General features: G+C 39.7%; 1 protein-coding gene across 1 annotated transcript in view; it reads right to left on the bottom strand.

The window, feature by feature from the left end:
• The window catches only part of slx4ip (SLX4 interacting protein), a 62784-nt gene that overhangs the window by 45451 nt on the left and 5131 nt on the right, over positions 1 to 12202 (bottom strand). Inside the window, exons 2-3 of the mRNA XM_073834600.1 lie at positions 7738 to 7827; positions 7285 to 7411 (exon numbers count right to left, since the gene is read on the bottom strand). Coding sequence (XP_073690701.1) covers positions 7285 to 7411; positions 7738 to 7827 — 217 coding nt within the window. The remainder of the gene's footprint in view (positions 1 to 7284; positions 7412 to 7737; positions 7828 to 12202) is intronic.

Genomic DNA, 12202 nt, shown 5'->3' with positions numbered 1-12202 from the left:
AGTAAAGTAACTCCAGTGACATTTTTTTTTTTTTTACATACGGTCTTTAAATAAATGCACAAAAGAAAAAAATCATTAAGCTATCATGTATGTGTATTCATAAATTAATCAAAACTTAATCTAATAATGTGGTCTAAGTTTAAATGTCAAAAAAAGAAATACATTTTAAGACATCTTGGACATTTCTGTAGAATGAACTTTTTTTTTTCTCAAATATATTTTAATAATATCATTACATCAAGCAACATATTTCTGTAACAGTTAAACACAAATTAAATTTCTGTTTGTATATGATATGACAATACTTTTTCCCAAAAGAAACAGTAAAATGCTCATGAAGTGACTCTTTGTTTGTTGATTATGTTCAAGTATTCACATACTCATATATTGATGCCTTGAGTCTAAAAACACTGCACACACACACTTCAGTATGAGTGTAGTAAACAAAAGCGCCATTCATTCACACAGAAACATGCAGAACATGCAGGATTCATATTCAAATAGTATTTTTGCGGCTTAATATTCACAGACATTAGTCCATATAGCATTTCGATTTAAGTGTACTGACCTACTTTTGATTTATTCATTCAAATTTTGTCAAATTCCATGACATTCCGTGTTATACAGTATACTCAATTTTTAAGACTGGATTGTGATAATTGTGAATAATGTGTTTTCTATTTTAATACATTGTAAATGCAATTTATTCTTGTAATGGCAAAGCTAAATTTTCAGGAGCCATTACTCCAGTCTTCACTGTCATACACATTCCCATAAGAGACAAAAATGGGCCATAGATAATGCATATCTGCTGAGTGAGCACTCTTACAAGTGTATATCTCTAAGAAGGATATCAGCAGGTTAGTGTTTGACCTCTACAACACGGAGCATGTGACCCTTGCATGTATTTCCCAGTCACAGTCCAGTTCCATTTCCTGCCGGAGGCCTAAAAATACTTTAAACTTCTATGTTTATGGACACAGTCTGTCCATGCACACACCCTGTGAGTGTTCCATCATTTGTTATGCTTATCTGTCAGAGATAATGAGTCAGTCTTTTTGATATATTAGACAATAACCCTGTTCTCACCTGGCCCAAGGGCGAGACATCGCATTTCTCACAGCCGTTATATACACACTGAGCAGTGATTCATGATGTGCTCGGTCAGATTAACTAATGACATATCTGAAATCAATCTCTAATGTGAGGTTCTGGACACATACACTGTGTCAAGGGTGAAAGTTGAGGTAAGTCAATCTTTATCTAAAAATCCCAATATTCAGCGCCAGACTATAAACAATCCACCTCATTGGGGTTTTTTATCTTGTTCTTTGACTTTTATCCCAGGAGCGAAAGGAAATAAGTAAAACAAACAAAACTGCATGTAATACTTGGACTAAACAAGAACAGAGAGAGATGAGCACCTCTGCAACGGTGCAGCCGTGCCTTGACGTGCCGTGAGAGGGGCAGCAACATCTAAAGAGGAGAAATTTCTTTTTATGAGCTTAACTGCCCTGTAATCTACCTCTCTCAGCGGGACCTGGCTCAAGCAGTGAGTCAGCCTTTTACTGGCTTTAAGTGCTACCTGTGCAAAAAAGAACCACCTCCCTTAAGGCCTCAACACACTTCAAACCAAAGTATGAACGTGAGTGACGTCATTTCGAGCTAAATCTAGCCAGCTCATAAGAATTATTTGTTTTGGGAATCAGGTTACACTGGTTGCACTGTATTTTTTTCGCGCTGTAACACTAATACACAGTCTAAACAGGATGCGACTACTGGGATGCAGTTAAAGACAATAAAACTATTAATAAAAAAATTTTATCAGAGATCTTGTATATAATGGATACGTTGTGGCACGGCGCAATGGGACATGACGAATATCCAACAGTAAATCAATGCCTTGTTCTATTCATGATGTATTCCAAGTGTCTGCACTACTTCTCACATAATGGACTTGGTTCTCCAAAGAACCTTTCAGTGAACAGATACCATTTTGAAGAACATTTTAAAAATCAGAAAAATCCTTTTTGACTATAAAGAACCTTTTCTGCATTTGAAAGGTTCCATGGATGTTCAAGGTTCTTCATAGAACTATTGATGTCAATAAAGAACCTTTATTTTTAAGAGTGTGTAGAAAGAACTCAAAAAATCATATCGAATCTAATAGAATCACCTAGCCTGGAAAAATCCAGACCCTGATCTATTAAGATTAAAGGAACCGTATGTAGGATTGTGGCCAAAACTGGTACTGCAATCACTTTCAAAATATTGTAGAATGGTGTATCCCCTCCCCCTCCCCCCTGACTCCAGGTTGCCAGCTAAGCTGCAGGATCCGTTTTCAGCCGTCTCCATCTTTCAAAGGCATCTCCTATACAAATCCTTGTTTTATTTCGGACTTTGTCACAACGTATTTCGGATTCATACTGAGGTCTTTTAGGTTTCGTAACGTTATACATGTTTTATCCGACAAGTTCGTAGCTGCAGCTGTAACTAGAGCAGAGCTGGCAACCTGGATGACGAAACTCTACTGACTTTGTGATTAGTAGATAGCTGGAGGGTGGAGCCTCAGGCCAAAACACAAAATGACAACAATAACATCAGTTGTGGGCTGCAACTTTCACTTTTAAATGAAAATATCCTGGCCAGACCACTGTTGTCAGTGATATAAGTATTTGAAATGAACATGATTTCTTAATGTCTAGTGACATGTCAGGGCCATTTTATGATTAACTGAAATAAATTTCTTACATACAGTTCCTTTAAGGGTCTGGGATCGAGCAATGAAAACTGCCTAACTCGAGGGGCGGCACCAAGCATGCATTTGAAACTCTTACTGCACACAATTGGATAACGCCACGACCAATCACAACAATACACGCTTAGCTACCAGCAGAGCTAAATGATGTTTCATTAACAAAATTCGGGAGAAGCGCGTCAGATACTTAGCATAAACATCAAGAGGAGCCCACTCAAGTCAATCAGCGCCATAGGTTTAAATACAGCTGACTCACCTCAATTCACTTGATGGTTTATCAGTAACCCTCCACCACCCCATCTCATCACTCCGAGTTCTCGCTACTCCTATTGGGGGGTACTCTGGGTTCGGGCCACTCCCGAGCTCGGAGCCCTTAATCGGACAGCACGCCAAACATGCACTACTATTCTCCGGCTAATTATATGTAAGCGTGAACTCGTGAACTGATAGATTAAACTCTTGCCGTATCCAGTCGGCAAAACAGCATAAACGTCCTTCTTGCAAAGGAACGTTTCGAGTTTTCGGTTTTCTGTTCCTCTTTTATATGAAAAGCCAAGTCTAACTCGTTCATTGTAGCGGCCAAAGCCGTTTCAAACAACTGGTGTTCATCTGTAGCAACAGTGATCTTTCAAAGTTTACTACATGATTCGGATGTCGCAGCGCTGTCGTCATCAGTTTAGCTCGCCTCTGTCCCGCCTACATCAGATACACCGATTTGATTGGTTCCCACAACTGCTTACGTAATGCAGTAACCTGCATCATTGCTCGATGCCAGAGTGTCTTGCAGAGACAATTCAAATTGTGCTCTCGCGAGACCTCTGGATTTCCAGGGTAAGAATCACCAGCTTGTGAAACAAAATTTGAACTTATCAAAATCTGCGTCAGTACTCAGCCCTGCTTTGAAGTATCTTTTAATAATTAGGGTGAGTAGCAGATTTCATCTTTCGATTTGATTCAGAATCATGGATTATGACTCAATTTGATCTGATTTCAATTCAACTTGATTCTGAATCATTTGAGTGTTGACTGTTCATTCTATCTTTGCCAATGCTGTAAATTATACAGGACTTTATAAAATATACTGTAGAAACTACTAATACTGGAAATTCTTGAACTACAGAAATATTAAAAAATTAAGCGAGTTCACACAAAACAAAAAAAGTTCTCGTAGGATCTGAAAGATGGAAAATGCTGCACAAGTCCTTATTACTTTTATTAGTGACAACAAACCAAGTAAAAATCTGGGATTCTAGGAATTGACATTAGGGTTGTTCAAATGTAGTTCGTAATTAATTAAAAATGCCAACATCCTTAGTCAACATACAGTTAAAGCACATTATAGTTTTAAAGCAGGGGTCCCCAAACTAAGGCCCCCCTACATTTGGACCGGCCCTCTGAAGAATGCCAGAGACATATTTTGAAAATGTAATTTTAAATATATGTTTTACTTATATCATGTCTGTATTTGATAATTAAGGTTGGCTTTCAAACTAAAATGTCCCTTAGTTATTAAAATAGCCTTGGTTGTGCATCTTTTTCTTCTACACTTTTTTCTTCCACTCAACTTTCTGTTAACATACAGCACTCTGTGAACAGTCAGCTTCTTTGGCAATGAATGTTTGTGGCTTACCCTCCTTGTGAAGGATGTCAATGATTGTCTTCTGGACAACTGTCAGATCAGCAGTCTTCCCTATGATTGTGTAGCCTAGTCAACCAAACTGTGAGACCATTTTGATGTCTCAGGAAAACTTTGCAGGTGTTTTGAGATGATTAGCTGATTGGCATTCACCATATTCTAATTTGTTGAGATAGTGAATTGGTGGGTGAGCCAAATCATCGCAATTAAAAGAACCAAAGACTTAAACTACTTCAGTCTGCGTGCATTAAATTTAATACACAAGTTTCACAATTTGAGTGGAATTACTGAAATTAATGAACTTTTCCATGACATTCTAATTTATTGAGATGCACCTGTATATCTTTTGAAAAAAATGATCATTTGTCTGTGTCATGCATAACAAAATAATAAACTATTCTAGCATTAAAAGGTATAATAAATACAGGTAAAATCATAATAAAATAATAATAATAATAATAAACTAGTTGTCAGTCCAGCACATGGAATTTTCTTTTAGAAACCGACCCGGCTCCCCCTCAAAGAAAAGAAAATTATGTGGCCCTCTCAGAAAAAAGTTTGGGGACCCCTGTTTTAAAGGATTAGTTTACTCTAGAATTAAATATCCTGATAATTTGCTCACTCCTATGTCATCCATTTTTGAGAAAAACATTCCAGGATTTTTCTCCATATAGTTTACTTCAGTGGGGATCAGCGGTTAAAGCTCCAAAATGCAGCTCTACATGATTCAAGCCAAGAAATAAGGGTCTTATCTAGCAAAACAATTTTTTTTAAAAAATGACCCTTATTCCTCAAATAGGATCGTGTAGAGCCCTTTGAAGCTGCACTGAAACTGCAGTTAAGACCTTCAACATGTTGATCCTTATTTAAGTCCACAATATGAAGAAAAATCATTTTCCTTAAAAACCTTAATTTCTTTTTGACTGAAGAAAGAAGGACATGAACATCTTGGATGATATGGGGGTGAGTAAATTACCAGAAAAATTAATTAATTTCAGGAGTGAATTAATCCTTTAAAACACAACAAGAGAATAACAAGAAAAAAAAAACAGAGGTGGCCAGCATATTTGCTGCAGAAGAAGCCAAGTCAAACACATTCACCACATTTCTATGGGGGCGGTGGAGACACTCCTGGGGAGTGCTACCTAGTCTCAACTAGTTTTTATTCTTGCTGGCATGCAGGTATAGCCTCAATTTCGCCACTTTGTTTTGAAATCTTCCCTTCCTGCTGTGGGACAACCATGTACAGAGTGCTCGAGCTGTGAAGTAGTGTTACGCGTTTCATGTTTCATTCATTCATTTTCATTTCATTTTTTATTTCATTCTTTTGAGAAAGAAATGAAAGGGAGCAGAAAGAAGATAAACTTATAATATCTGCCCCTTGTCAACACAAAATAAACTACAATTCCAATGAGATGCGCTTAAACACATGTCAACTTTGCAGCACATATACAATGTCATAAATCAAATATCACATTTTCCTGCTAATTAGCAGCATAATATTTCTCTATTAGTAATGCTTTTACACACTTCTTGAAAACAAAAAACGATGCTGAAGTTTTAATTTCACTATTTAAATTGTTCCACAGACTGACACCTTGCATTGAGACACATCTTTCCTTTGATTTTGTTTATGAAGGAGAGATCGTTTCTAAACTGGGTGTGAGGGAAAGTCGCAGGTCTTCACTTGTAGCTTGATCATGGGTAATTATATATTTCAATAGCCTATAGCAAATTGTCAAATATGCAGGTGTAACAGATATTTCACATATCTTGACAAGTACATTCGGAATTGTATTGGAAGAGTACAGTGGTATTTGTGGTTCAAATGGGCAAAACAAAAATACATAAATCAGTATAGTTAAACATTAGTAGACATTATTGAACCTAAGGGATTGGTTTGTACGTCACCGTCTTCTGAACGCATGCCAATGGCTTCACCTAAATGATGCAGTTAGATATCTACATTGCATAATAAACAGCAACAACACTAGCAATGAAATGCTATGATATGCTGCCTATATACGCAGGTTACTAACCCTGCGAGCAGGGGCACTTTGCGGGCACTGTAGGATTTCAGTGTGTTACCAATTGTTTTCATGGTGACTATAGTCCCAGCTGCCTTGAGGTCACTAACAAGATCCTCCCGTGAAGTTCTGAGCTGATTCCTCACCGTTCTTATAATCACTGAAACTCCATGAAGTGCAGTCTTGCATGGAGCCCCAGACCGAGGGAGATTGACAGTTATTTTGTGTTTCTTCCATTTGCGAATAATCGCACCGACTGTTGTCACCTTCTCACCAAGCTGCTTGGCGATGGTCTTGTAGCCCATTCAACCTTGTGTAGGTCTACAATCTTGTCCCTGACATCTTTGAACAGCTCTTTGGTCTTGGCTATGGTGGAGAGTTTGGAATCTGATTGATTGCTACTGTGGACAGGTGTCTTTTATACAGATAACAAGCTTAGATAGGAGCACTTCCTTTTAGTAACACCTGAGAGCCAAAAAACTTTCTGATTGATAGGGGATCAAATAATTATTTCACTCATTAAAATGGAAATCAATTTATAACTTTTTTTAAATGTGTTTTTCTGGATTTTTATTTTGTCTCTTTTATTATTAAAATAAACCTACCATTAAAATTATAGACTGATCATTTCTTTGTCAGTGGGGAAACTTACAAAATCAGCAGGGGATCAAATAATCTTTTCCCTTACTGTATCTAATAAACACTCTAAAACATCACATGAGACTATGGGAGAGAAGTAGTCAAAGAAGTGATGCAACTAATAGGCCACTGGTACTCACAGGTCATGTGATGGTGGATGTAGTACTTCCAAATTTCATTTATACTACCCATAGGTTTATGAACAGAGCACATGTGTGCTATACCTTCGAGATAAAGCGGGGCAATCAGGGTGAGATCCTTCCTTGCTTTGGGTTGGACCTTCTGGTATCTGGCCTCCTGGAACTGCCTCACCCTCGGCTCCAAAGCATCTCTAATCAGAGACCCCACTTCCTGTGCATTCAAACACATTAGAGTTTGCACACACATTTGCAATTTTGGAAACAAAGACAAACCTCTCAAGGTGACATTCATCCTAAACTTTTTATATGGAGCTCAAATTTAACTAGAAGTGCTGCATGTAGAGTTAAACCTGGGAGGGAAAACCATTTAAAGCCTTTCGGCTGCGTGGGCCAATGAAAACATATATCTTATAAATGCAGAAAAGGAATGGGGGGGATCCCCAAGAGTAGATCCAAATTCCAGATTCCTGCAGTATCAGTCTATTGAAGTGTAAAAGACAAACACAAACAAACAGAAACACACCCTCATTCCCGTACCTTCCTGTGTTCTGGAGAGAACCAGCTGGCATTGTCTTGGTCGCCTAAGGGCAGTATGTGAAGATCCACCAGCACTGCAAAATTCCCACACTTTGAGAGAGAAAGAAAGAGAGATGGGGGGCTTAAACACAACAAAAAGAAGTCATCACTGAGCTGATTGAATGACACCTTCAAATCCATAGCTGAAGGCAAGTCACTCCATCCCCTTCCTCTTGTCTTTGTGCCTCTGCTTCCCCCCTCTCTGCACACCAGTTTTACAAGCTTTGTAAACGCACCTCATTAGCATTATGTCAGTAACCAGATACACTTGATCTCAAAGACGTTTGGTGTTAAAACCAAAGCCGTGCGGACGACTGACACAGCAAAGGATTTGCAGCCTTACTAAAGGATGCCCTCGCTAACCTGTTAGTTTATGAAAATGTGACGAGAAGAGGTCCAGATTTGGGGAGGCTGCATGTAAAAAGTGGGATTCTTGAAGCGCTGCGTCAGCACGTCAGGGACAATAAGTCACAGCTTAGTAGGAGAGCCAGAGCCGTCGCGGCCATTTAGGCAATCGTTACATCTCCGCTCCATACCGGCCTGATTATGTTTTACACATGAGCGCAAGAGCAAGCCTGTCACTGTGCTTCGGTCCACTCTGGCAGGCCTTTCCAGGACCACCCACATGAGGACGGAGAGGAGCCGGCGCTGAAGCATGTCAGCACCTGAGCTCAAAGCAAGATGTGATGCCGCGGGGATGGAAACCTGATTGACGCTAGGGGGGAAACGAGCTGATGACATCATAGGGGAGCAGACTAAAAGAAGAAAATCCGCTTTTCAAGACACAGTCCAGAACACATTCTAGAGCACTTCCAGAGTGCCTGATAAAACCCTGATAGAACACAAGAGAGTGAGTGCATTTTAGTGGGCCTTGGAGAAGTCCTAAAGTGGCCCGGGCCAGGCAGTAATGTTCTGGGTTCTCCAAGGCCAGCTGGGAAGGGATGATGTGAGAGTGAATTAGAAGGGTGTGCTGGGTAAAGCCCATTGTTCAGCACTGCTCTCTGGCTACACTCATTTTCTCTCTCTCTTTACATCTCCTCTGTCTCTTACTCTCTCGTCCCATAAGCGATGATTTATCCCTCCCCATACCGGAGGAACCTACAGCGACTGAGTAAATAAAACGTCTCCAGCATTCTCATTTGGCTTCTAACCTCCAAATTCATCTCCAGTCAAGCAGGATTACGGCACGTTATTAGCACACAGACAGGCCAAATTGTGCTGCCAAATAGCTTTGTTTTTGACATGAAAGCATATTTTCCTCTAATTGCTGCTTTGTGTACATGAGAGTGAGTTTGGTGGCAGCCCTGCTGAACTTGAGGGACAGGCTGCCCCCTTGTGTTAGACTCTGGAAGTCTTTTTTTTTTAGGGGTAAGTGGCTATATATAGGTGGTGACACATGAGACAACTGTGTTAGGATATATGTCAAGGCTGTTTCCATTTCTTTGAGATCATTACAGATGCATTCATTCCATCATCCATGATGAATCTTATCCGATGAGCACTTTGAAGCCAAGAAAGAGTTAATCCTTTGCGGGCAAGCGGAGACAAGAGCTAAAAGAAGAAACAGAGGCATCCTTATGTATGTGTGTATGTGGAGGACAGCAGATCCTTTAGAAAACACTGGGCGGCTTTCTCTTCACGTCTTTGTGTTGTGGCCATTCTGCGACTGACCAGTGGTTTCGGCTGACTGCCTTCCACAATTACCGTGGCGTGGGAAAGCATTGGAGGGGATGGACGGGAACTGTCAATCAGGCAGTGAAAAGGAGCTCAGCTTCGATGATCCCATAATGTGTCTTCGTACGCTGCCTCTGGAACCACCACGTTATCACATGCTGTTCTATTTTTCTCCACTTTCTTTTCGAAATCCAAAATATGCCATTACAGAAGACTGTAGGAATGTTCCCAGTGTTAGCGAGGCATGTTCACTCGGAGAAACAGTAAACTGGACTTGCCTAATATGGGGGTTTGTCTTTAAATGTGCTGTTAACGTTGAGTTAATTCAACTGCCGAGGGTTAGTTCATGAAGAATTGGTGCAATTGGTGTTAAAGTGTTCTGCCAAAACTGATGTTGTTTTGGAGCTCCTGACTTTCATTGCACGGGCAATGAAAATGGTTAAACAGAAGCAAATAGTGACAGAATTTTCACTTGAACAATCTTGGTTGAACAATCCCTTTAAAGGGGGAAGTTGAAAGATGGCTATTTGACTGGATGGAAGAATCAGACAGACGCCACTCCAACCATCCTGTTTGTATGAAAACAAGCAAGTTAAACAATGTTGCATTACCAAGCTACAAAAAAAGAGATCTACAGATTTGCATTCATATTTGTTTTGTGTGGGATTTGTTGAGTCTCAAAATAGTTCAATTGCAAAACTTCACAATAACAAATACTACAGCCATCCAAAGTCTATTATTATGCCAATAAACAAGAAAATCCTTGGAGATCAGTATTAAAAGTTTTGCAACGGTTAATTTTGCAATGGTTTTGTTGAATGTCTAACAGAAATTCCTTTCAGAAAAAAAAAAAATCTGTCAGAAAACAGCTGAACCGAGAAGTGATCTCTGACCTTAGCCGCTACACAACCTCTGTTAAACAATTCCCCGGCAGATAGATGAAATTTCTCTGAAATGTAATCTAGGTTTGTTTGCAGAGTTTCTTTTGTTTGCAGAGTTACTTTTTCATGCACTGGTTTATTTTTCATCCATGTGTGATTTATTAGTCTGCTTATGTTAAACACCTGCAATGGTTTTAACAAATCCTTCAATGTTGTGCAATGAAAGTCTTGACAGCTCTTTGTCACATTCTAGAGGAAGAGTGATACTGTCTTCAGGAAAACCTTTGCAGATAGGATCATACAAGGTTTCCTTAATCTTTACCATATAATTTACTGTATAGGGCTTGAGGCAAAGAACTGCTCCTTTCTTTTTCTATATCCTTTTGTTTGTTGATCCTCGTTGAATACACCTGAGGCTTCCTGTGGGTCAATAGCCTCCTGATTAAACTTGTTCTTACCTTTCAGTCTTTATCAGATCAGCATGACCTGCCAAAACCGCACTACAAACGCTTTGAAACCAAACAAACAATAAAACAGAACAGTACCAAATCAGTCCCCGCCGCTCTGACCGAAGTCCACGGCTAAGCCATGCTATTTTCAACTCCCGATCGCTGAGAAAACACATGAGACAAACCGGGTCGCTTTCAGCTTTTTTGGATTCCTGGCTCTGCTCTACATCACTTGCAGTTCCCAAGATGCTCCCTTGTTACCTTCCCTTATCAGTTTCACCCTCCCTAACAGTGCTTTCTCTTGCCCTCACTCTCTGATTAGTGTCGGGCAGTCGGCCCAGGAGCGTTTATGCAGCAGTTGCCTGTTCGCCACCACACCTCCCTGCCCTTTTACCACTGCTATCGCTGCTGTGAGAACCAGACCCCCTTTCTCTGCACTTAGCTCCAGGGCTAACATTAACCAGCCACAGATGTTTATGCTGGGAGAGAGAGAGAGAGAATGAGAGACAGAGGGCAGCAGAAGCAGTCTCACTCAATAAAACTCCCCCCTTCGTCTAGCTCCGTCTTTGTCTTTGTAAGAGCGTCGCAGGTCGACGAACAGTCTCCGGAGCCTCAGGGAATTCTTTAGATCTATGGGTGTTGCCTGTTAAAAGTTTAAATCTTTGGTCTTGACTTGCTGATTTTGTATAGCGTGAGTCAGTTGGCGTTCCCTCAAGAGGGTCAACATTAGCGCTGTCAATCTAAAACAGCAACAGAGCATAAGACACAAACAAACAAGTTTAACTAGATTTTTACATGCAATACTCAACACTATGATACTAGTGTGATTTGGGTGGTTGCCAGGATGTTGCTGTGGGGTTGCTAAGGTGTTCTTTTGACGGTTTCTCTAGATATGGCTCAAGGTCTATAGCATTTGTCTTGGAAAACAGTACACCTCTCTGCAATAAGCCTAATAATTTAAGATAATATCCTTGCATTGGGGTACTGTCATAAATGTGCAACGATGGCTGACATGGAAGAGAAGAAATTGTTGAATAAAGTCGTTTTTGTTTTCTTTGTACACAAAAAGTATTCTCATAGCTTCATACAATAAAAGCTGGACCACAGATGTCACATGGACTATTTTAACAATGTCCTTACTACCTTTCTAGGCCTTGAACATGGTAGTTATGTTGCTGTCTATACAGGCTCAGAAAGCTTTTGGATTTCATCAAAAGTATTTTAATTTGTGTTACAAAGATGAACAAAGGTCTTGCGGGTTTGGAATGACATGAGGGTGAGTAATTAATGACAGAATTTTAATTTTGGGTAAACAACCCCTTTAAATAAATAACATGATGCAACACAAAACACCCTAATGTACAATACTAATAACAAAAATAAAAAGAAATAAAGTTATTTATATAAAACCTAGCCATATGT

The sequence above is a fragment of the Garra rufa genome, chromosome 2 (assembly GCF_049309525.1).
Source record: "Garra rufa chromosome 2, GarRuf1.0, whole genome shotgun sequence".
Taxonomy (NCBI): domain Eukaryota; kingdom Metazoa; phylum Chordata; class Actinopteri; order Cypriniformes; family Cyprinidae; genus Garra; species Garra rufa.
This window is presented reverse-complemented; position numbering and strand designations above follow the sequence as displayed.